General features: G+C 47.8%; 2 protein-coding genes across 7 annotated transcripts in view; both read right to left on the reverse strand.

The window, feature by feature from the left end:
• Positions 1 to 14526, reverse strand: part of ogdha (oxoglutarate dehydrogenase a) — a 28651-nt gene extending 14125 nt beyond the window's left edge. Inside the window, exons 1-5 of one of the 3 annotated variants that reach the window (XM_004571605.5) lie at positions 14388 to 14526; positions 11113 to 11488; positions 6033 to 6224; positions 2869 to 2971; positions 671 to 715 (exon numbers count right to left, since the gene is read on the reverse strand). In XM_004571605.5, coding sequence (XP_004571662.1) covers positions 671 to 715; positions 2869 to 2971; positions 6033 to 6224; positions 11113 to 11352 — 580 coding nt within the window. In that variant the 5' untranslated portion in view covers positions 11353 to 11488; positions 14388 to 14526. Of the gene's footprint in view, positions 1 to 670; positions 716 to 2868; positions 2972 to 3268; positions 3363 to 6032; positions 6225 to 11112; positions 11489 to 14387 lie in introns of all 3 variants that reach the window. The other 2 variants (XM_004571606.5, XM_004571607.5) reach the window with 2 other exon arrangements.
• Positions 14527 to 14965: 439 nt separating this feature from the next.
• Positions 14966 to 25773, reverse strand: part of adam9a (ADAM metallopeptidase domain 9a) — a 23454-nt gene continuing 12646 nt past the window's right edge. The window contains exons 9-25 of one of the 4 annotated variants that reach the window (XM_014410149.3): positions 23981 to 24150; positions 23797 to 23878; positions 23441 to 23574; positions 23183 to 23354; positions 22659 to 22751; positions 22452 to 22556; positions 22261 to 22351; positions 22065 to 22170; positions 21528 to 21711; positions 21367 to 21447; positions 21179 to 21284; positions 20950 to 21097; positions 20714 to 20816; positions 20389 to 20448; positions 19976 to 20005; positions 19680 to 19738; positions 14966 to 17537 (exon numbers count right to left, since the gene is read on the reverse strand). In XM_014410149.3, coding sequence (XP_014265635.3) covers positions 17468 to 17537; positions 19680 to 19738; positions 19976 to 20005; positions 20389 to 20448; positions 20714 to 20816; positions 20950 to 21097; positions 21179 to 21284; positions 21367 to 21447; positions 21528 to 21711; positions 22065 to 22170; positions 22261 to 22351; positions 22452 to 22556; positions 22659 to 22751; positions 23183 to 23354; positions 23441 to 23574; positions 23797 to 23878; positions 23981 to 24150 — 1794 coding nt within the window. In that variant the 3' untranslated portion in view covers positions 14966 to 17467. The remainder of the gene's footprint in view (positions 17538 to 19679; positions 19739 to 19975; positions 20006 to 20388; positions 20449 to 20713; positions 20817 to 20949; positions 21098 to 21178; positions 21285 to 21366; positions 21448 to 21527; positions 21712 to 22064; positions 22171 to 22260; positions 22352 to 22451; positions 22557 to 22658; positions 22752 to 23182; positions 23355 to 23440; positions 23575 to 23796; positions 23879 to 23980; positions 24151 to 25773) is intronic. The other 3 variants (XM_014410151.3, XM_014410150.3, XM_014410152.3) reach the window with 3 other exon arrangements.

Consider the following 25773-nt stretch of genomic DNA (forward strand, 5'->3'; position numbering starts at 1 on the left):
TTTCCTGTGTGCTGCTCAGGCTACAGGGAGATTTCACCGTGGTTCAGCCCACTGAGACAGAATCCACAGGAGTAAAGAAGCAGCAGAGTCTGAGACATTTCAGGCAGACGATGCTGCCAGCGTGACCGTCTGCACGATTTTTATTTTCCCGTCTCACCTGTTGATGCTCGCTTTCTTTCTAAAAAACAAAACTAACTGATGTCACATTTACTGAAACTACAGCAGCAGGTGAAAGTGATAAACTGAGACATAAAATTACAGTTTATACTCTGCTTCATGAAGACATATCCCTCTAATCATGTGATTATTTATACATTTGTCTGGGTGCACATTACTGCCCAACACAGGCCTGCAGGTACACTCTGGCCAGGTGAGCGTGGGGCTGGTGAGAGGATCTGAGGACTGCAGCTGCACATGTGAACATGCTTCCAGTTTGGTTAAACCGCTGCAAGGTCACAAACGTGCTTCAACTCCTGCACAAAGACAGAATCAGATGCTGAACCAGATGAAATCTCTCCGCGGCGCTGCGGCGCCCTCTGCAGGAGCTCAGGAGCCCACCGTCTGCTGCGTTGATGCTTTCAGCTCCTGCAGATGTTTCCTTCAAACTACTGCACTGACAAACTCCACTACAGATCAACTACTGACTTCACAGCAGTGCTGGTTCTCGTACCTCCGACCGTGAGAATGTGCAGCCTCTCCTTGAACACAGCCAGGTCTGGACGGGTCACCAGCAGGGGGCAGCAAAGGGAAGAGACACCCGGACACCATTAATGACCTGCAACCCCCTTTACACACCACCAGCACCAACACCACCACACCGGCCTACAGCCTCATCAGCGCAGCAGCCGCCCCGCATCTCGCGTCTCCACCACCGTCTGACCCCGCGATCAAAGAAGAAGAAGGAGCAGTGGAGAAGGAGAGACACATGTAGCGCCATGCTAAGGTTAAACAGCGTCGCCACAGCCGTCCCACACCGAGGCCATTCAGGTCACCTTCAGACGGACTACTTCCTGGGCGCTAATACAACAAACTGAACATGGCACACAGAGCAGCTCGAGAGGGGGCGTGTCCTGATGTGTAACAGTGGGTGGAGTCACAGCTTCAGGGGTTTATTTAGCCGCAGACAGTGAGGCGAAGCCACAAACCTTTGATCTTTGACTTCCTGTTTCTGACGACACAGATTGAAGCCGAAGCTGAACGTTAATGAGCCGTTAGCAACATTCAGACTGCGAACAAACAGGAAGTACTGCTTTATTCTCGTCTTCCTCTGTGGTGGTTTAAAAGCACCTGGAACCAGGACTGCTGTTATTTAATAAATGTCCTGAGAGGAAGACGAGGAAGAGCTCTGAGACGGAGCGTCTTAGACTCACGGTCACCTTGGCGGGGTTTCAGGTCCAAACTTGCAGGAAAAGATCTGAGCAGGATTAGCAGTGGAGGAGCGCTCTGGCTAACGTGGTGCACAGCCCAGCGTCACGCAGCAGAAGCTCAACTACAGCAGCAGCCCGCCGCTGCCCAGAGACTCCGACGCCGCCTTTTTCATCTTCAGAAAGATTCTGTGATCTTTGGCAGGTCTCGTGTTCACACTGGGCTCCGTGAACGCGTGCGTGGATGAAACGCTCGGACAGCTCGCGGGTCGCTTGGTTTGAATCAGAAGCTTTAATAAACGAGTGTCATCATCTACGCCGTTTCTACACGGCCCGCTGTGGTGAGTCTAAACGAAGCGAGCGCGAGCAGACCGCTGATTGTTCTGGTCGCCAACAGATCGCTGCGGCCCAAACAGGAAACCGAGAATGCTGCCCTTCAAAGTAAAAGCTGCGCCACAGTTCCAGATATCCTACGACTCCACGTGGAGTCAACGATGGGCGACTCGCGTCCAACAGAAACGGACTCAGGCGGCTGAGAACCATTAAAGGCTTCATCCTGCTGCATCACTAATGCCGATCGTGTTTTCCAGCGGAGAGGAGCTCCGAGTCTGAGCGTGAGGTCTGAGGCAGTGAAGCCGGTTACCGCCAGGCCTCCTGGAGCCACACCGAATCAGGACGTTTTCTACAGAGGCCCTGAGAAAGCTTTCGGTCCTCGGCGGGGACGTAATCACCTTCAGGAAAAAGGACGTTCCCCTTTCATTAAAAACACCTTCAGTCAGGCTTTTTAGATCTCAGAGAATCATCCAGATTTTAAACTCGGGATTAGGATTGTGTCAATGTTTTCAGTGTTTCCCACAAACTGAAGAAAACCATCCACACTTCAACAGAGCGTGGAGGAGAGACTGCGACTACACACCACCACCGAGAGTTTACACAGACGCAGGACTGAACCTCTGATCTGGTAAATGCTGTTTATTACAGAGTAACAGCGCTGCAGCCTCACTGTGAACCACATGATCAGAACCCGTGTCACAGTTTGAGGGTTACAGCCTTAAGCTCTTCGTTTTAATTAAAATATCATATTTAAACTAAAATAACAAAAAAATAACATTTAGTTTGTTTGTTAAATGAACTTAAATGATCACAAGTGTCACAAACATGTGATGATCCAGACTGTGATGAATAAACTGGCACTAACGTTCACGTCAGCACAGCCGTGCGGTCTCTCCTCACGTCTCCGTGCGGGAAACACTGAAATGATTTGAGGTTAATTCTCGGACCTTCATCACAGAACGAAGGTCTTCAGATGTTAAATGAGGAAGAACGATTCAGTTTAGACAAAGAATAAAATCCTGAAACAGAGCTCGATTTAAAAACAGAACGTTATCGTACAGCAGAAGAAACTCTTCTGCTGTACGATAACGTTTCAGAGACTCCTCCAGCCAACGAGGAGGAGCGCTGAACACACGAAGAGGGGGTCGATTTCTGAGGGTCAGCTCCTCACCCAGCTTGTCGGAGGACGTGATAATGTCAGTGGGGACACACGAATCCAGATCGGCGTCCATGATGCCGAGGGGGTCCAACTGGGCCACGTGGTGCCCTCGGATCTACAGGAAGTGACAACAGCACAGAGCCCACCCAGGGCAGGAAGGGGGGGGTGAGAACAGGGTGAGATGAAGGAGGAGGAGGAGGAGATGCAACCAAATAACAGACAGAGGATGAAGAGCGGAGCAGATGAGAAGCAGGATGGAGGGAAGAAATCAGAAACGGGAGAAATGGTGAAAAGTTAGGAAAAGCAGGAAGTGTTAGAGAGGAGGAGGAGGAGAGAGGGGGGAGGGCGGGTGGGAGGGAAAAGCAAAGTTAACATCACGGTCTGTTTGGTGGTTTAGTTGCGGCGCTCTCACCAACATCCTGGAAGCCGGCATTCACCGGAGCGTCATCAAAATTCACACAGCTGATTCCCAGTGGATCCAGGTGGGCATTGTGATGACCCATCACCTGAACACACACACACACCACAACAGGAAGCTCAGGCCCTCACAGGTCCTTATGACAGCGTCACGTCAGGGTCAGGATTCGGGCTTTAATCCAGCCGGCTGCACATCCTGTTGCTGCAGAGTCACTTTGAACTTCCCATGTTGTTGCAGTATATTAATGACTAACCTCGTATTGTGGATGGATTATCTCAGTTGTTCTCCTGACTGAAGTTTGGTCCGTTTACAGCATCCTGCCATGTGATTGTATTTGTCTCTAACCATCAGGAACCTTCACGTTAACTTTTATCAAGTGGAAAAGTGTTAGTGTTCGTCCTCCAGCTTCAGTGTTTATGCTAACCTAGCTGTTTTGCTAGCGGTCACGTAGCACATCATTATATACCAGCTAGCCCAACTTCAGTAACCCTACAAACGTCACTGCTGTTTAGTTTAAAGTCTTCATCTATGTTGGAAGTGATAACAGAGCTGTACGTTTGAATTCTTTCAGAAATCTCTCAGTCAGAACATGCTATATCATGTTTAGGTGGAAGCCAGCGAGCTAACTTCCTGCTAACTTCCTGCTAACTGTTACGTTTCGGTGTGTCAGTGTTTTGTTTTTGCATGACTTATGTATTTCCTGCTTTACTTTGAAAGTCTGTGTTATCTTAGTGTGTTCAGTTTACATTTTCCCTGTCTCGTCAGTTCTAATTTGCCCCAGCTGTGTTTCCCTCCTGTGGTCCATTTCCTGATTGCTCCCTCTATGTATTTAAACCCTGTGTTTCAGTGTGTCATGGTCGCGATCTCCCCCGTGTTGTAAATAGTTTGGTGTTTTGTTGTAAATAAATAGTCTGTTGTAAATAGTTGTGAATGGGTTTGTTAATACTTTCGTCATGGGATATTTTCGTTTTGGGATTTTGGTGGAGAGCCTTCGTGGTTTTATTTTCCTTATTTTTATTTTCCTGCGTTGCACCCCGGTTGCCTAGGCCGGGGTGTAACATATGGGGGCTCGTCCGGGATCGCTGGAGGGTCCGAAGGAGGGACAGCTTCGGCCTTCTGTCTTCGCTGGAGGGTCCGAGGACCGCTTCAGCCTCCGTCTGTCTTCGCTGGAGGGCCCGGGGACCGCTCCAGCCTTCATCCGCCTTCGCTGGAGGATCCGAGGGACCGCTCCAGCCTTTTGCAGCTGGTGGGCTGCGTGTCTATGTGTGCAGCTAGTGAGCTGCTCATCCGCCTTCGCTGGAGCATCCGAGGGACCGCTCCAGCCTTCATCCGCCTCTGCTGGAGGGTCCGGGGGACCGCACCAGCCTTCGTCGTCTGCTGGAGGGTCCGTGGGACCGCTCCAGCCTCCATCAGCTTCGTCTGCCTTCATCCGCCTTCGCTGGGGGGAGGGTCCGTGGGACCGCCCCAGCCTTTGTCGTCGCTGGAGGGTCCGTGGGACCGCTCCAGCCTTCATCCGCCTTCGCTGGAGGGTCCGAGGGACCGCTCCAGCCTTCGTCGTCTGCTGGAGGGTCAGTGGGACCGCTCCAGCCTCCATCAGCTTCGTCTGCCTTCGTTTCAGCCTTCGTTTGTCTGAATCAAACTTTTCACTTGGGGTTACATGTTTGATTTTTGGGTAGGGGGAAATGTTACGTTTCGGTGTGTCAGTGTTTTGTTTTTGCATGACTTATGTATTTCCTGCTTTACTTTGAAAGTCTGTGTTATCTTAGTGTGTTCAGTTTACATTTTCCCTGTCTCGTCAGTTCTAATTTGCCCCAGCTGTGTTTCCCTCCTGTGGTCCATTTCCTGATTGCTCCCTCTATGTATTTAAACCCTGTGTTTCAGTGTGTCATGGTCGCGATCTCCCCCGTGTTGTAAATAGTTTGGTGTTTTGTTGTAAATAAATAGTCTGTTGTAAATAGTTGTGAATGGGTTTGTTAATACTTTCGTCATGGGATATTTTCGTTTTGGGATTTTGGTGGAGGGCCTTCGTGGTTTTATTTTCCTTATTTTTATTTTCCTGCGTTGCACCCCGGTTGCCTAGGCCGGGGTGTAACACTAACTTCCTGCTAACTTCCTGCTAACTTCTAACTCTGTTAAATGTAATAATCCTTTTCATGGATGCCTGGATGTTAAACTTCATAGTTACACCTGGTAAAGCAGCAACGCTGATCGTTTTATAAAAGATGAAAGAATTTAGACAGTTTTAACTCTCAGTGTTCGTTTGACTTTGGGACCTGAAGCTAAGTCGCACTAAAACATTTTTGACCGATGTTTGAGCGCCGTGTACCACATAAAATCAGTTCGAGGTCAGTAAGCACAACCAGAATTCATACGTAAGGCTCACTGTTGATTTTTGAGAAAATTAAAGGATTTTAAGTGCGCCTTAAAATCCTTTAAGCACATGTTTCAAATTACACTGTGATATGGATTTTAGACCATATCGCCCAGCCCTACTGTGGATGTTGTCGACACTCGGCTCTGATGGATGCTGATCATCAATTATTGATCAGGCTGAGTTTGTGTGACCTGTGAAGACCTAAACTCACCACACCAACGTCTCCATCAACAAACAGCAGCCATCAATAAGCAGGTGAACAAACAGGAAAACATTTTACAGCACAGGCTTCACTCTATCAGTAGCCAAAGGTCAGAGGTCACTGACAAACACAGGCTTTTCAATAATCTTATGGATGCATTGATCGTGTTTGTGTGTGTGTACCTGGTAGGCCCTGATGAGCGACTGCACAGCCAGGTGATCCTCCACCAGCTTCTCCACGTTGGGCTGAGCTCCGACCAGAGAGGAGAGCTGGGGGGCGACGAGGCTGGACGCTGCAGACAGCCCCAGAGGAGACTGGTAGGCGGCGCCGGGAGGAGCGCCAGCGTTGGCGTTCCGGAAAAACACATCCCACGACTGCAGGAGAGGAAGAAGAGAAAGATGTTGATGATGCCATGAACAAGGCTCAGAGATCCTGATCTTACTGCACTCAGCGCCTGCTGTTGCTGTGTGTGCTCTATAAGTAAGAGAACTTCCTGTGGTGGGTGGAGTCAGAACAGCTAACCGACAGATAACCAGTGCTGAGTCAAACATGGACGCAGCATTATTTATGGCGTTTGACGGTTGACCTCAGAGATGCTCAAAGCTTCGATGAAGGAAGAGGGAATCTGAGGGCACGCCGTTTCACCATCAGGAGGTCAGAGGGCCTTAATGAGCTCTGCTCTACATCACGCCGTTTCCGTGGTGACCAAACACACACACCAGACTCCTCCACAGCGTGAGACTGACAAAGTCACACAGGAAGCTTTAAAGCCATCACAGCGGGTTACGCCTGCTGAGTCACAAGGTGGAGCGCGTCCAGATCCCGGCTGACTTTTACACACTTCAGCTGTTCTGCGTCAGCGAGCACCCGCCCCACAGTACACTTTACTTCCTGTGTCCAGCTAGCAGGCTAAGCTAATAAGAGCAAGGTCACGGTGTCAGGTCGTTACATAACAGATGTGACATGTCACACACACACACACACACTCTGTACCAAGAGGAGTGTGTGTGTGCACCTGTTTAGATATCTTTGTGGGGACCAACAGTCACTTGTGGGGACAAAGCGTCCGTCCCCAGTTTGAGGCTCAAAATGTGGTTTAAGTGTCAGCGTTACAGTTCGGCTGAGGGTTAGAAACTGGGAAGAGATGTTGTCAATTAGATGTCCTCACTTTCAAAATGAGAATACGTGTGTGTGGGGGGGAGGGTTGTCCTCTTCTTGAGAGTAAAAACGGTGTGGGTGGAGCTCTGATCAAACGCTGCGCCTCTGACAGATGATTCTCTCGTTGTTTAGGTTAACGCCTTCAAAGTACTTCCTGTTTTTAAATCGGCCTTCGTTAATCGGACTCGTTTAAAGTCATTAAAGAACTGATCGAAGCCAGAGGGCCTCTCAGTCTCACTGCCGGCCCTGAAGTAGGCCTGTCACGTGACTCGAGCTTCTGGGGGCTATTATTAGCTGGCTGTCCTTTAGCGCCCGGTCAGAGAGCTCACCAAAACAAACGCCGTCACAGCCATGTCACCTTCACGACCCCAGAGCGTGTTTGAAGACGAATAACGGAAAAATGAAACAGACTCATTTACAGCTTTTTAAAGAAGACAGAATCGAGAGCTGTGAGCTCCACACGCAGCACCGGTCCCCGACACAGATGCCGTGATGCTGCTGTCTGCATCACATGCGTGGTTTTAGATTTTAGGTCTCACGTTAGACATTCGAATCATAAACAGGGACCTAATTTAACCTGAACTCTTCCATGGCATGCATTTTAATCTCTCTTTGATATTTGGGCTGGTTAGGACCTGATGAAAGTAAAAACAAAGAATTACCAGATTTTTCTTTTACCTAATTTTTGTTTATGAGAAAAATGAGAGCAACATACGAGGATATTTATTTAAAATTTCAATAGAACAGTTGCAGCATAACGTCCTCGTAAGTGGATATCAGGCCCTTACAGAGCAAGATTTAGTATTTTGGTCTAAATAATAATGGACGTCAGGTTGATTGTTTCCATAACTCTCGTCTGTGCTTCCTGTAGTCAAAATGATTTTCCGGTCCTAAATAAGTTTCCAAAGTTTAAGATGATTCACGCTCTGGATGCGACTCTCTTTGACGGTCACAGCTGACGATAACCTGCTCTGTACAGGACAGACTCATCTGTGTGTCTTTAATACTAGTAATCCGGAACAAACAGAACCAGAATACAAATGTTACCGAGCACCGATTTGGTAGTGCGGTGTTTAAGTGATTACATGTGTAATTATTATTGATACGGTCCCGCCCACAGGTCACCTCCTAACATTAGGTAAACTCTAATATTAATGTGAGCAGACCAAATAAAGCAGAGACTGTGTGTCTGCTCCTGTATTTGTATAGTGCTTTACACTACATCAGCCACACACACAGGTGATGGCAGCTACGTTGTAGCCACAGCTGCCCTGGGGCGCACTGACAGAGGCGAGGTTTGCATCACATTTCACTCGTTAGCTAACTAAACTGTGATGTTAGCTTAGCAAGCGTCATGACAGGTTAGCTAACGTACGTGAACGTGACTCTCCCACTCAGAGGTGACATCACAGGAGCTTTACATGCAGATTTAGCTTCAGTTTCCTGTGAAATTCTTTCACTTTTAAATCTGACTCCGTTTTCTTCCATCCAGCTGCTTTGCCGTTCGCGCTACGCTCCTCTTAGCATCGAGTCTTGGCATGTGACACGGGTGACACTGCCCCCACAGGCTCCTGTAGTCTACAGTCCACGCCACTGATTATCCCGATGAACCACTGCTGTTACATAACGCTGATGGTATACTGTACTTATTTGTTTTTGCTGCTAAAATGAATGAAACGCACCGTCTCCATGAGTCTCCACAGAGCTTATTTCAGACTTTCTAAGCACTAACGGACCCTTTAAACCAGGGTGGGCAACTCCAGGCCTCGAGTGCCGGTGTCCTGGAGGTTTCAGATGTGTCCATGATCCATCACAGCTGATTTAAAGGGCTAAATAACTCCTCAGCATTTCTTGAAGTTCTCCAGAGGCCTGGTAATGAACTAATCATGTGATTCAGGTGTGTTAACCCAGGGTGGGATCTAAAACCTGCAGGACACCGGCCCTCGAGGCCTGGAGTTGTCTATCCCTGCTTTAAACCCTTTAAAGCGCCGTCCTGACACAGCTGCTACTCTTGAACAGGATGTTGTCACATGACTGGTCACATGTGCTCAGAGCACACTGAACATGTCAGTGTGGCTGTAATGTGTTTCAGAATGTGGACAGGAGGAAACGCCTGCAAACACATTTTAATGCTCGTCCTTCGTCCCAGATATCAACAACAGCATGTTCCACATGTTCCTGTTGTGCAGTAAAACCTGTATGATTCTCCACATATTATTATTCTGAGTTTGCCTCATTTCAGTAACACACTACAGCACATTACAGTGTCCAACAACAAAGAGCTTCAGAAACCTGGAGAGTTGTTGCTCAAGAGCACTTTAAAGAACGTCTGCCTCCTTGGAAACAAAATACAAAGAAATGAGTGGCTCAAGACTTTTGCACACACACACACACGCATCATATCATTACAAACAGATGCACACCACTGTTTCCCACAGCAGCTTTTTGTGCACACGACACTCATCTGAGCTTTTTTTTGTTTAATCTGACTCATCGAAGCCTCAAGAGTTTCCCCACTAAACACTTGCTTCACTCTTATTTTGAAAGAGTTCTGTTACTGCTAACCAGCGGGCCCCACACTTCCTGTATCATGTTCCTCGTGTCCTTGATATCTTGCAGCAGCTTTTCGTCAGAGGTGGACGGGTCCCCGAGCAGAACCAGGACCAGCTGCACAACAACATGGAGGAGATGTTTCACTGCAGGCCGAACCAGCCAATCAGAAGCACATATGTAATTTAACACAGCGGTGGCACACGACGTGAACACGTGAATCACCAACGCTGTGGTTCATGTTTCTTGGAGGACATTCATGGAGACCTCCCAGCAGTGAACGCCAGCGCCGTGCGTCACAACACAACGAGCCATGTTTGTCACTAACAAGGAAGCACGGCGTGTTCTTTAAAGGTTCCACCCAGCTGGAGCGTCACACTCACTAATCCCGCCCTTCTCTTCAGTTTTCAGCCAATCACATTTTAATCTTCTGCTCATTCCTCACATTTTATCGTGTTTATCATCGAACCCTCAGGAAATGAAGTACGGGGAGAAAATAAAGAAATGTGACACTGCTGGTTTGGCCAACGTTTCCCGAGCGTTCAGTAGTTTAGCGACATAATGCGAATAGCGGCGAGCTAACGATGCAGTTTTTCCTGTCAAGCCTGCCCTACACATTCACTTCCACTTGTTTCTACTCGTGCCATGCTGACATCAGCTCGTCACAGATCTCCTTATACGGTGATCTTTGACAAAAACCGTACAACCCGCTAAGAGTGGTTGTTGCCCTTCTCCGTACTTCCAGAATCCAGCCAATCAGAAGAAAGCATGCTTGTAGAGAAGATTCACCTGTGATGGTAGTTTTAAATAATGGAACATTTCTAAAAATGCTTCATGCAAATTCTTTAAATGCTTTGTTTACTGCACGGCTCAGTAAACACGAGCATTTCCTCCACGTTAGCCACTAAAAACAGAGCTGCTTGTTTTACACGGAGACAAATGTGCAGTGAAAGTATCAGCTCAGTCGGTTTCAGTCAGGGCGACGGCAGACTGACACTTTCTTTATTTCAGAACATTATTTTTTACATTTCAAGTGAAATAAAACATCATATTAATATTTAAAAATATAAAACTGTACGTGAGCGCCTAAAACTGTCTGACCCGGGGCTGCTAGAGGGCCCTGAACTTTTATCTTCATCATTTTGAAAGACGTGGGCCTCACAATGGTTTCACCCGAAACCTCTGCTGATAGTGGCCCACACCCTTTTCCACACCTCGGCTCATGGGATGGGGCGCATGCTCAACAGTGGGTCAACGACCCTCTTAAAGGACACTCCCACTAGGGTTTAAATTTGTGGGACACTTTCTGTGTGTGGAATCTATCAATACTGTGGAAACGGTGCAGGTGCTTTGGGTGTGCAGCTGTTTTTATGTGTTCAAAATCACCAAACCTTTAACTTCTGATTGTCTGGGTTCTGGGTTTATGTCCCATTACACTGAAATGCTGCTGAAGTCCTTTGGAGGGTTTGTCCTGCATCGATGCTGCCAGCAGTAAAATCAAACCAACCTCTGCACCGACCACTCCACACCTGCAGGGGCTCCACTGCTCCTTACCTTATGAACACTCTTGGGATTTTCCAACCAGGCGTAGTACATCTCCTCCACATAGTTGGAGCTCGTCCCATTCAGGAACGGCTCCGAGGCCACCGGTGCTGTGTAACACCTGATTGGCTGAAACGTCCTTTTGCCACCCGTGGAGGTGACTGTGATTGGCCGCTGTTGGCCGACAGTCTGAGCCGCCTGCGAGGCGGTGAGCGGACGCAACCGCGCCGCACAAGTCCTTAAACGATGCATGAGCAGTCCTTAAAGTATCACACACGGCGGTGACTTTGGGTCCGACAGTCCGGACGTCCTCGACCTCACAACGACGCAGAAGAAAAAAGCAGGTCAGTGCCACAACAGGAAGCAGTCAGACGTCCACGTCAGTCCACTGAGAGAAGAAGAGAGAGAATTAGCCCCCGTTCTCCAGACCACAGTCACCTTTATTCAAATGAGATGTGAGAGAAAGCTGTGCTTTAGGATTTAACGATGGCGGTTTCTGTCTGACGAGCTTCTAATAACACTGCGAGCGCCGACTCGAGCTGCTGTTTGCAGAGGAACACGATGTCAGAGTCAGGGCTGATCTGCGGCGCCTGACAAACGGCGTCCTCAGAAATGCGGCACAGTGGATTTAAAGATGCTAACGTTCAGATTTACAGACAGCAGTTGTCAGACTCGCACTTACTTCACCTCCTTATGAACAGAGGCTTCAAGTCTGACTGCTGGAGCTCTGACAGCCTGACAGACACGTTAAAAGTGCGCGCTTAAAGATCTCTTTACATCAGGCGGAACGGTCACATGACCTAATGGTGGTTTTGCACTCAGTAATCAGTGGCGCCCGGCTGAATCGGCCCCGAGAAGCCGGCTCAGGGCCAGGTCACAGATCACTGACCAATCACAGACATGAACTTCAGTCCAAAACATGTGAGCAACATTTCCTGACATCAGAGGCCGGCGCCGCACTCCAGGAACGACCTGTAAGATCGGTGCATCGCATGCTTTTACTTTCTGTGCAGGTCGCTGCCAGCACGCCCAGTCACATGACTGCACTTGCAGAAGGAAAACAAAAACACCTTGTTCCCCTGCAATAAAGTTTATTCAAAACAGACCTGCTGTTTTCACACACAAGACGTGCCATCTCACCCTTCTCCAGGTAAACACTGTGAAACTACGAGAACACCGAGGTCTCTGCCTCTGATTTTTGTTCCTTTAAAGGTCTAAAGTTCCTGATTTGAGGAAATTCTGTGAAGCACAGCAGAACAACACACTGCAGAAATAACGACTACAGTTTGATTATTGATAAAAACGGCACAGCCTCCTCACACCATGTCTGACTTTTAGCTGCTGTTTTAAATTTCACCAACCAGCAGAGAGCCTGCATGAGGGTCAACGTATCCAGGATATCTTTCCATATCTGGCTTCACTCGCTAACTATCAATCACACTGGGGCGGGGTCACATGACAGGTTTATCAGTGTTCACATGAAAGAGACACAGTTTGGAGCCTCTGACCAATCAGAAACATGCACATGCGTGTGAGAGAGTAAAGGCCTAAAAACTCTGCATGAATGTGTGAGCTTTGCTCAGTCAGACTGGAAAACAGCTGCTGGATTAATAAAGTTTATCCAAAGCAGGAAGGAAACCAGTAAAATTGTGACTGAACAGACGCCTGTGATTAAAACCCTCTCGCCACTCTTGTGGTAATTAAAAATCTTTAGTTTTGGCATTAAATGCTCAGAGGACAAAGAGTCTGTTTACATGTTGATGAGGTCAGGACGCAGCAGCAGAGCTCCTCCTGAGTTTCTTCCATCAGATAAAGAGAACACCTTCAGACCCTCTGACTGTCTACACAGAGGATCTTCCAGTAAGGGTGACGCTCTTTTCCAGAAATCTGATTGGTCAGTAGGCTGTGTTGGTGACTGCTGAGCTCATATCTCAAACAATACCCGCCCCAGAGCAAAGTACCTCGCCTCGTATAGGTACTCCACCACAAAACAGGCCTGAGAGGTCCTGCAAGGTCAGCAGGGTTTGTCCTGCTCAAAACGGAGCAGAGTGTGAATGTGAGCTCAACACAGTGAGCAGAGTCTGCACTTCCTGTTTCTATGACCTTGTGAAAAACAATATATGTTTTCTGCCTGAGATAATTAAACCAAACTAGTTAAAGTATATTTATTACAATCCTGGGAGCTTTTCTTCTTTGCAAGTTGAACATCTCAATTCTTTGGTCATGTGACTCCCAGCAGTTTTCTGGATTGATGGGAATCTTTTAAACTGGTGTTGCCTTTTATTTCAACTTGCAAAACAGTGAGCTGTAACTCACGCAGGTCATATTGTTCCTGCCGTTTCCTATAACAGCTGCACAGATGCTGGAAACCCGCATGTATCCCGCAGACTGCTGATCAGAGATCAGTGTCACACTGGGTGTCTTTATACTTCTGACCGGTGCTGACGCTGCGAACAGGGTCAAGTCTGAAGTCTTCTGCAGATCTTCACAGAACTCAAGGAGTTAAAGTTCTCCAAGGCCTTCTCAGAACCCAGTCACAGAACCGGAACCGTGTCCTTCTGGGAGGCGGGGTCACCTCCCAGCCCCCCACGGGCCTGCTCTCGCCCCCCACCGGGACTTTCTGCTTTGTTTTGACCTTGTTGGGGCTCCACTCCCAGCCTGCTCTCCTTCCCCTTAACCCTGCCTGGACCCGCCCACTACCTGCCTACCGCGCCTCCTGACTGGCTGCCTCTGAGAAATCCAGACTTCTCTATTGGCCACCCGGACATTCGATCACTTTGTCCTTTCACGAGTCATGAGTTCCCGAAAATGCCTGGCCGTGTTCCCCAGACATCGTAAAATCATCTGTTTTGAATGCATAATGGCTAAAACCCGCTGTGTGTGACGCCACACGGAGCGGCTCTCACTGCGCAAACTCTTAGCTGCACGCTTAGCTTCAGCGCTAACGCGGCGCGTTATATAATTAGCTGATTAGCTTCACAAAACGCCCCTGCTTTAGATTAACAGCTATTAGCAGTTTCATTCTGAATAAGTTTCTGTGTTTGCATTCAGTGGAGGCGTTTGCTCCGCTTATGGAGTCTTTAAACGGACGGCCTCGCTCCAAATGTTACTTTAAAAGGCCGTAGCGGCTAGCACGCGGCTAGCAGGCTAACAAGGCATCTTCGCATTCGTCCAGACGGTTTTCATTTTCCACGAATCAAAACCGGAACCCGCCCCCGAGTGAGCCCGCAGGTCGGACCGTGTCCTCGCTCACGGCCCAGCGTCCCCCCTAAATGCCCGGTACTGACCTCCAAGCACAGTGCTGGGCTCCCTCTCGGCCGGTATCCCGGATGCCCTTCGCTTCTCCCGGTAAAATGATGACAGCTCGATGTGTTGAGCACAGGAGCAGAGCTCGCGCTGACGTCACCACGTACAATGAAAGGGGCGTGGTCCCGCTGTAGAAAAACTACAAACGGAACTAAACAAATACACTAACAAGGAATCTTTTTTATACTTATTTAAATGTTTGTTGTGGAAAAAGTCATTCAACAGTATTTTAATTTTTTTTTTTAAATATTTCAGTAAAAATAACAACTTAAGTCTAAAATAACAGTTTAAAAAATAGAAAAAAAAGTACGGCTTGATTTTATTTTAATGCCCCAACTCCACAAAACTATTTAAAAATACAGTTATTGTATCAGGACATTAAAAAACCCTTTTGGTCCTAAATATATTTTTAAAAAACCTGTACAATTCTAAAACAACTTTGAATTTCAAAAAGATTTTTTCAAATTGAAAGTGTGACAATGACTGCAGTCAGCCTGTGAGTGCTTTTCTGTATATTAAATGGATGTCGCCACAAACAGGAACCTGAATGCTGACAAACTATTTTCTGTGCGCCTTTATTAAGTCTGAAAGCAAACAAATCACAGTCTGTATGAACAGAGTTTATTAAATTATCATGTTCAGCTGAAGGACCTTTATTCTTCCAGGTTTGGTTTTCACAGCAAGCAGCACAAGTTTGAGCTCCACTGGCTGTAACAACCTGAACCTGTCCAACAGGTGAGAGATCATCCATCGAATCATAAAAATCATCAGTCAGCGCGGAGGCTTCCACGCCACGCAGCAACGTTAATAATTAAATGTTCAAATGACCACAGATTACAGGTGAAAAGCAAAAGGAAATGATTAAATCATTCATAATAAGAGAAAATGAAATCTTTTACACAGGTTCAGTATGAATGTAACCCCACTGAGGATGTCTGATTGGCTTTAAAGGGGACCGCTTCACGTTGGCCTGTGCTGACCCAAAATAACACTTAAAGCTTTTTCCACCTGGACCACCAGCTGTGCTGAGACCTTTTACCTGTTTGGGGTTTTTGGTAAAAGTACATGTATTCACCCAATTTCATGAAATTAGGGTCTTAAAGTCAGCTTAACCTGGAGAAATAAACACTTTAAATTACCAAGATGGCTGCTGAGCACCAAGAGTTTTGATTTTACAATTTTGTAATATTCATATTTAAGATGGCCAAACTTCCAAACGCATATACACCACAAACCTTTCACATCAGCTAACTTTAAGGCAGCTAGCTAACAGGAGCAGAGACTTTGCTAAATTATGAGCGAAGTCATCCCACAAACTCCAAACTGACTCTGCACCTGAAGCTAACTGCACCGTGGAGATGCCTCTAAGCTAACTTTAAGCTTTGTGAGGTGAAGCTTTGATTGCATTACAGAAATTTGGATTAATTTAAGTTGTGAATCATGAAAAGCTACTCTGACAAAGTGCAGAGGTGGAAACGATAAGAACGGATCCCCTTTAAACGCTGCAGTCAGCAGCTGCCTGTAACCTGAAGCTTCAGCTGCTCTCAGCTCTTTAAATAACTGCGTCCGACTGTCTTCACTCAGGAGCTCAGCACAGACTACGGTTTATTTTTTTGGCATGAACAGTCAAATGGCACTAAGATAGCCCTGTGAGCAACACATCAACATCCTCAGCGGAGTCCTCAGTTTCTGTGCAAAAACCCTCAAAAGAGCAAAGTAAGTGAAAAAAGGCATTTAAAAATACCAACGTGGTTACACAGCACAGTGCATCCAGGCTCGTCAGCTGCAGAACGCAAGCATTTGGTTCACCGGTGGTGTAAAAATCCCTGGTTTGAATCAGACGCCCTGAATGTGGGAAGAGTTCAGCGTGATCGCTGCTCGCCCGGGACAGGAAGCGTGGACGCTCTCGGGACATTATTGCCAAGAATTTCAAGGACTTTGTTCCACCTTCAGACGCCGTCACACATTCTGTGAATGCTCAGCAGGCTACACCCAAGTTCATGTTTCTGCTCAAGTTCTGCTTCCACTGGACATAATTCATTTTTAAAACACTGGTGAAACGGGGTCTGTGTCCCCCCAGAAGAAACATGTGGATCTACAAAAAGCTTCAACCTTAACAGAAGAGCGACAGATTTAAAAGAAGCTCCACTGAGTCAGTCACACTGGTAACAATAATCAGGAATGAGTGTGTTTTCTAAAGTCTTTGAAAGAAAGAAATGAACGATGTTGGGAGGAGCTGGTAGGTACTGCTGTTCAGTTTGATCCCAGACTTGTAGTGAACATGTTCTCAGTGCAGGTCTGAACTCATCTCATTTAGTTTCAATTCTGACAGATTAATCCACTTTGCTTGTACCAAATGTGACTGCCTACGGTTCCCAGAATGCTTTGCAAGCTCAGACTCATATTTTAACTGGTGGAAATACCTGGACAGTAGAGGCATACAGAGCAGCCTCGCCTAGTGAGCGTTCGTTCCCTGCAGAGACGGCGCCATGCTGCATGACGAACTGAGACCAGAGGAGCTACGCGCTCAGACGCTGTTTGCATATCGTAGATTTACAGTTCTGTGAAGAGCGAGGGAGCGAACGCAGGGCGAGCCAGACGATAGAAACAAACCAGTGCTCAGATACATGCTCCACCCACAACTACAAACCAGCCAATCAGAGAGAGAGGCCCACATGGCCTGCTATACTTGCTATACTTTGTTTGAAAGGTCACATGACTAAATCAGAAAGTTTAAAAATACTTAAGCAGGCTTCGTAAAACCAACCAATCAGAAGAACTCGTGCTTTCAGGACAATCCGATTGCCTGGTTAGGTTAGAGAACAGCAGCGGCTCCAGCTTGGACCTGCTGGGTTCCTGGAGGTTCTGCAAAGTTTCTCGTCCGGTCCACCTGGGTCCATTTCACTGCGATGGCCGTGCAGTCTGGCCGGCTGGTTATCGTGGCTACAGAATTGTTCCTGGCTGTTGCTAAGGAACTAGCTCTGAGTTCGCTGGGAAGGGTTTGAAGATAAGTAGAAGGGGGGGGGGGTCATCCAGGTGTCGTTAGAAGACCCCTGATTGGTTAAACAGGAGGCGCGGGTGCAGGTCTTTGAGGCACCAGAGGTTGAGATGCAGCAGAAGGTTTCGGTTTTCTGTGCAAGAAAGAAGAAGAAAAAGAGTTTACATTGTGACTGGCCACTTACACCACAGCGTGCACGCTCTGTTTGAGATGATGTATCACTCCGCCACAGTTCAAACTGCTGCAGAGACACAGCTACACCAGCAGTTAGCTTCTGGGTTCACTTAGCACCTAGCCACTCTAAAGACTAGCTTATAAATGTTATCCATCTATGGCCATCTAGTGTTGCCCTATTAGGAGTAAGCTGCTGTATCCAGTTTAGGATTAGCTTAACATTAGCTAGTTTCTTTCTTTGTCGAGTTAAATTAATGCTCGTGTCTGTGTGTAGTTAGTTTTAAATTCTTTACTCTTGAGTCCAGTTAGCTTTAACGTTAATATATGAATTAAGTCAGTTTGCTACTGGGTGAACAAAATGTCTTCCTCTGGCTCAGGGCTCAGTGTGACCAAATGTTTCAGTGGTGCGACTAAAAAAAAAATTTGGTCGCACCGGTGCCACCAAATTGTGTTCGGGTAACAAAAAAAAATAAAATCTCTGCAACCTTCCCTGTGGTCAACAACAGACACACATTTTGCCCGTATCGTGGACTAAACCAATCAGAGATAGTCAGGGGCGGGACCTCTCTGATTGGCCGTGGTCCAGTTGAAAGTGCAGGTGGAAGTGGGAGGTGAGTAGCTTGAATAAAGCGATATCGATTCATTAAATCCTGAATAGACTTTTAAATATAACTGTGTTTTGACAGAAACGCCAGATTCTCAGATTAAAGCTCACAAAACTATTTCAAGAGCAGGTACACGGACTCCACACAAAGACGTAAACACAGACCCGACGCATCAGGATCAGCTTTGTCTTGTCGGCTTTCTCACCTGACGGCCCGAACACGGACACGCCGTCGGAGCTCAGCGATTCTGATGCGTCGGCTCCGCGCTGCGTTTACGTCTTTTTGCGCTGATTCTGAGCTGCAGGTTTTGTCTCTCCAACCAAAATCCACCGAGCCAGCAGCAAAAGAAGCAGCAAACTGCGCTTCACATTTGATCAATGTCGTCATGAATTCCCTCTTTTATCAGTTTTGCTTCCACCACGATAAAAATCACACTTCATGCACAGCTCTCTCTCTCTCTGTACTTCAAGAACAGTTTCCCAGGATTACAGAAATCAGTGATGGTACCCAGCCCTAGTGAGCAGCCTAGGCCTGACAGAGTGGATGCAGCTGAGGGTGATAAGAAAAGATGAAAAGAACGATTGATAACTTTTTTGTTAAGTTAAGGCCTGATCCGTCTGAAATTCATAGCCAGCTCTGACACGGTGCCATCAACCTCTGAATGCTGAAAAAGCAGCAGTGTGTCCAGAAAACACATTATATGCTGCGATAAATGCCCGAGTGTCCCCTCTGCCCACGGCCTTTCAGCAGCAAACAGGTCGTCAGAGGAGCCGAGATGATGTTTAACATTTTCTACAATATTGACAAAGAGTGCCAACGCACTTTAAGCACAAGATTGATAGTTAATACTTTAGAAATGAATATTGTCTGTATGGACTGCAACTTCCCCCCCCTCAAAAAAAGTGCACATGTAAAACTGCGGTGTTAAGCGATGTGGTTGAAAAATTTGAGTTAGGCGCACCGGTGCACGCATGGCAAAAAGTTAGCCTAGAGCCCTGATCTGGCTCATATTTACATCCACTTAGCTTAAATGCAGCTTTTAAGTTTATTAAATCTAGAAGACTAGAAGACAATTTAGCTTAAAATTAAATTGCATTTTAGTAACCAGCAAGCTCACAGTTGGCTTAAAATTATTTTTAAATACAGTCGATTTGGCATTAGCCACAGGTACAGCTTTGACTTCCATTAACTGTTAAGTCCAATTGTCCAGTTCAAGTTAGCATCTAAGGCTCAGTAGCTTAAATTTAGCTTCTAAGAACCATTAGCTTAAGGCTAGCTTCTATAACTAGTTAACATCAAGTTAGATCAAATCATTTAGAAGCTAATGCAAAAAGTTGTATTTTTTGGAAACATACGCTGTAGCGTCAAATGTTTAAAAAGATACAACTTTTAGTTTGAAAGTGAAGTTTCCACATTTCAGGTTTGACTGACAGTTTTTGTGCTCAGATTGTTTTCGGTTTGTGTTTCGGTGCATGTGGTGGTGCGCGACTTCTTACAGAGGAGGCGGTGGCGGCTTCAGAGCATGGGAAGGAGCCGTCCGGCTGGTTTCCACCACCTGAACACACACAGAGGAAGTACACCTGAGTAAACCTGCGAGTCATTGTCCCATTCAAACCCTCACACCGATCTACCTGGCCTGTCTGACTCTCCCAGTTTACCTGATGTCATTGGGTTAGTGAAAGCTGCTTTCTAGTTTCCTGCTGTGATGATTAACCTGCAGACACGCAGCACTAAGCTAACACTACATCAGCAGCAGTAGTTAGAGCGGTAATGAGAAGTAAGCAGGGTTTACCTCTTGTGGTGGCAGCAGCTGAGCGTGGTGCTTCACATGGAGAGAGAGCAGAGCGTGTTAGAGCTCATGCAGTCCATCAACACACACACACACACACACACACACACATACACACACACACACACACACACACACACACACACACACACACACACTAAAGTGATTAATCACACAGCTTAATCAGCTCATCAATAACCCGTGCAGACAGCCGCTTCAGTTCCAGTTAGATGCTGGTCGATGCAGATCAGCTGCTCGGTTGGTTAGTACAGTCTGTCACTGATTGTAAGCGATCAGCTGATCGTCCAGTCTGTGAGGTCATCTAACGACACAGTGATCAATAACTGTGTTTGGTGCTCTCGTGCTGAGGTGTGCTCATCACTACATCTAACTTCAGCTTCTACACTGAGGCTTACCGGGAGAGCATCATCACCGTCTCCATTCTCAGCCTCCTGATCAGCAGGGTCACAGCAGATCTGTGTCATTAGTAACATCATCATCATCATCATCAGCAGCAGCAGCAGGAGGCCGTGTGGGCGTGTCCACCTGAAGATTTTTAATTTTAACCTTCTGTAGACACGCCCACTCTGTAACGCTCACTGCTCACACAGAACAAACCGGGTAAAGCTGCAGGAGCGACTGCTGATGCTACAAACATCATCACACACCTGGACGGACAGGTGAGGCAGGTGTGTGTAAAACGAGGGAAAACGTAAACTCTCATGTGAACCCTAAACTTACCCCGTCTCTGACGATGTTATTGGCGTTACCCCGGGCAACAGATGGAGGTTGCGCTCTGGGAGGCGGTCTCCTGCTGTGATTGGCTGAAGCCATGCCGTCAGCCCTGAGGGAGACATGAGCGTGAGAGCAGCGCCACACGTGCAGCTAATGGTTTACAATTATATTCAGTGTCCCTAAACGCAGCACAGAGAACACGTGGTTCCTGCGGCCGTGGCGGCGTGTGTGCATGCACTCACTCATATCCCTGAGACCTCTTCCTGCGGCTCAGCCCGAGTCGCCGCAGCAGCTCGTTCCTGCGCAGGAAAACGAAGACGCCGAGAGCGAGCAGCGGGAGGACGAAGAAGAAGAGGACAAGCAGGCCGTCCCTGAGAGACGTGTCCTTATCTGGGGGAGGGGCACACACAGGAGGCGCGTTAACACGGGACGCCTGCCCTCAGGTAAGTCAGAGTTCTCCAGGTGACATACCGTTCCACGTGGGTCCGCTGTCAACGCTTCCACCGTAACCCGATAACTCGCAGGAAGGCGGAGCCCAGCCATAGTCGCAGTGGCAGTTCCTGTTGCTGTTGCACACCTGCGACACACAGACAGGTGACACCTGAGTCATGTGACTCACCTGACAGACAGGTAGGCAGGAGCACAGGCAGGCGACTCACCCCGTGTCCGTGACATTTGGTGTGCACATCGCAATCGTAGCTCAGGACGTCGGCGCTGCGGCACTCAAAGTTCACACACACCTGAGCGCCGCAGAAGAAGAAACGAGCTTTAACACCTCATTGTTCACTCCTCATCCCCTTCCCTCCTCCCTCCTCCTCACCTTGTTCTCTCCACACTTGGTCCCTTCGTTCACCATCCCGGGGTCGGGGACGTCCGACCCCAGCATGAAGTCCACGCCGTAGCATTTCCCTCCGGCGATTGGCGTGCTGATGATCGACGGCTCGATGCCAAACACCGTCTTCGCCTGAACGTTGGAGCACTGCAGTTTCCCACACATGGCGTTTCTATGGCAACAAACACGATGAGGAAAACGGAAGCGGCGACTTCGACAAGAATCGGAGGATTCAGGAGGAGGCTCGAAGACGGACTGTGGGAAAGACGCCTGAACACAGCACAGTCATGTGGGCGGGGCTTTGAAATGCACCCTGGGAGATGGAGTTTGTTCAGGTTTTCCCGGTTTGGTAGCGACACAGGTGTAGTGACGGTTTGGAGTGCACACATCACACAGCGCCACCATCAGGTCAAAGCTGGAGGTGCGTTTAACTTGCGTGGGACTTGAACTTTGTGACATCATCAGTCTCAGCTCCTCACACTGGGACGGACCCTAAGGAAGTGTGTGTGTGTGTGTGTGTGTTACCTGCTCTCGCACTTCTTGAAGCCGTTGTTGAGGTAGCCACAGTTGCCGAAGCGATCTCCTTTGCTGTTGACTTCTTTGAAGCAGAGCTCAGGAGCCGCCTTCGCCTCTGAGGAGGAGGAGGAGGGGCGAGAAGGGGGGGTCAGCTGCTGAGTAATGAGGGAGAGGAGAGAAGATGAAGTCGTACAGAGGTACGTACTGTCTCCAAAGATGGCCTGACACTGGCTGTCGTAGTGCTGACACTTCCCGTTGTAACAGTAGGCCTCCTGGTTCCTGCAGGACTGCCCGTTCTGAAACACACACACACACACACACACACACACACACAGATGTGATGAAGTACAGCTCAGCCAGCAGCTCACCTGCTCAGGTAAATGCAGCGGACCTCACCTGGATGAAGACGTCGCTCTGACACAAGGACGAGGAGCCGTTACAGAACTCAGGCAGGTCACACTCATCTGTGCTGGCGCGACACACGGTTCCCCCCGGCAGGAACTGAACGCACAAGCACACAGTTACAGAGCCCAACACGCACGCACAGTGTGTGTGTGTGTGTGTGTGTGTGTGTGTGTGTGTCACGAGGCTCGCTGTGTTTACCTGACAGTTGGAGCAGCACTCGCCGTACGCACACTGAGCTCCAGACTTCAGCTTACAGGTCCGATACTCACAGCAGGGGTCCTCCTCACACTCCTGCACACACACACAGACACACACGTGGTCGATCACGTGACCGGGTTTAAACAGGAAGTTTCTGTCTCTGGCGTAAAATCATTTTAAACGTTAGAAAATCACACAAAGACGTGAAAATGACCCACAAAGCGAAACTTTTTTGTCTTCATTTTCTGTGTGCAGGAAAACTCAACAACAGTGACACGTTAATATAAAACAGGGATGTCAAACATAAGGCCCGGGAGCCAGCTGGTCCACCGCACAGCTGTGGAACACGTGGACGGCGTAGATGTTGGACTTCCCGCTGACGAGTAGCTCGAGTTGTGTAATAAATCACTGAATCTGGGCGGGCCCTGACTGCCAGGAGCGTCGCCGCTGTTTCGGCACACGTCGTATCAAAGTGGGTCAAATCGAATGTAAGGCATGTCTAACTCATCCTCTACACATCACACCTTCTCTGAGCCACAGTCGCACTCCTCCCCGAAGTCCACCAGCCTGTTTCCACAGTAGGGGGCGCTGTAGGCCTCGTCGGGCCGCGGGACGTTCAGCAGGCACGCCCCCCCCGTCAGCAGGATCATCTTCTCAAAGTCATCGGCGCTACAGCTGCTGAAGTTCTTTGACCCTCTGCAGAGAGGAGACGCGTTAGGAGTGAGTGTGAGCGTGTGCGGGCACGTGTGAGCGTGCGGCGTAGCTCGCCGTGTGCGTCTTACGTGGCTCCAGAGTTCATGATGCAGGCGCCGGTGGGACACGTGCACTGTCGGCCGTCGTCGTGGTTCATGCCGAGGTTGTGGCCGAGCTCGTGAGCCACGATGGAGGCGAACGAGACCACGAGGTTGTTGTTGAACTGAAGGACACAGAGCACAGTTCAGTCACGTCTCACTGAAATGCACCCTGGGAGATGGAGTTCCTTCTAAAGCTGTCATTAGGATCCAGATCTTTTATTTCTCTTTTTCCCAGACGTGCGATTCAGTGAAATCGACGCCACAGACGCAGAAACAATCATTTCAATGTTTTTGGTGTGTTTCATAAAACTGAATGTATTTAGTCTGCACGCATGGGGGCGTACCGCGTTGATCCCGCCTCCGTGACTCCTGGAGCAGACAGTGGAGACGAACGCCATCCCGGCCGTCTGTCCGAAATTCTTCCTCCTGCACAGACACCATCATCATCACCATCATCATCACCTGATACACGATACAATCACATGCAGTAACAAACAAAACAGCAACAGCGTGTGTGTGTGTACTGACAGGATGAGCTGTGCTGAGTCATGGCGGCGGCGAGGAACCAGCTCCTTCTCCCTCCACTGGGTGAAGCGATTCAGGACTTCTCCAGCAGCTCCGTCGGTGCTGATCTGGTTCTGCTGAGTCCAGATCTCCAAACCAACCAGAACCACCCGGATATTCAGCTGCATGTAGATCTGCACACACACACACACACACACACTCCTCTTATTTATGCTTTTATTCATTTTAACCCTTTAGCGTTCCGGTCAACCTTTGGTAGAGCACATTTTCAGGCCCTAACTGAGGCTTTCACTGACGTTGACCTGCCTTGTTGAGTCTTTTCTACCAATTGGTTTTTCATCTGTAACGCCAAAAAAAGCCACCAGGAGGCGCTGTGAGTGGAAACTGTGGGCTCTTCTTAAACCTCTCCCAAACAGGAAGTCAGAAACAAAAAACCGTCCAACATATTTTGAGTGTTTTTGATCAAACTAAGGCAGGAAGATATAATTTTTTGATATATGACAGTGTTGATAAATCACATTAAGTGTTAGCACAGCAAGAATATGCTGAAAGAATTTCCTCAGTAAGTCAGTTTTGTAACTTTCTGAGTTAATATTAGTAAATATTGTAAAAATCAAGAATATCACAACTGATTAGCTTTTAACCAAATTACAGTAGCTGGTAAATTAATATTAGTAAGTTTTCAAAGTTATAATTTGTGCTATATGGACGCTAAACAATTATATGGCTAAAAATCACATGGTCCTGTGGCATGACACTCATGATGCCATCCACCTTCAACCACAGCGTGTTTGAGGTCATGCTTTCATATGGAGCCACAAGAGCTGGCACTCCTCACCAGTATATTTCCAACAAACCAGATGAGTGGGGCTTTAAATTGTTCATCTGGCATCATCCACGACTTGCTGCTGTGTGAGGAGGATCTACATTCTTCAATGCTCCCCTGAGTGAAAGCAACAGAAGCTCCCTCTAAGGGGCCAAAGCTGTAAACAACACTTTGCAAACCTATAAAAGAACCTCGGTTCTTCACAAGTTTCTGCTTGGTCCAGAACTTGCACACCTCCTCTGGTGTCAGGTGCATTGGTACTGTATGACCAAACTGATGGCAGACAAGGACCTGATGAAGAGGGGCCATGCAGCCTGTGATTACAGGTCTGATGAAGGTCTGATTGCAATGAAATGATTTGACAACAAATGTGTCAACCTCCTAAACAAGGCCTGTGGGTTCGTGCTTCTTTCATCGGTCAAACGGTGGAGCAAAGAGTCCAACGCAAAGATCACCATCCCTGTGTATAATTAGCATATGGGAGGAATTAAACTTTCTGGTATGCTATTACACCTGTATAAGACAAGTTATAAGTTACAAGTTAACAAGCCAGCATGTAGAGCTGGTCAACCCTGATCCAGCTCTCCAAGACCACAGAATCAAAGCTACACCCTAAGACCCCAACGACCAAAACCACAAGCAGATGTGCTGATTGGCACTGTTTTTATTTTGCACAGTAGCATTCAGTCAGAAGTGGCCTGGATGCAGCACATGTATTTTGTTGTTTGATGTAATGCTTTCCTTTGATGGAATGAAAACAGCAATGTTCACTGAATGCTACCATCCAATGCCCTGCATAGTTTCCATTAATATAATCAGAATTTGGCCCTTTGACTTTTTTCAGCTGTATTATCTAATGTACTTGTGTTTGCATGACATTTCATACTCTTATCATTAAGTGGCATCTCAACCGTTTGGTAGAGATCAATATTTTAAAAACTAAACTATTGATTGTGGTGATTACTCCCAA

The sequence above is a fragment of the Maylandia zebra genome, linkage group LG12 (genome assembly GCF_041146795.1).
Source record: "Maylandia zebra isolate NMK-2024a linkage group LG12, Mzebra_GT3a, whole genome shotgun sequence".
NCBI lineage: Eukaryota > Metazoa > Chordata > Actinopteri > Cichliformes > Cichlidae > Maylandia > Maylandia zebra.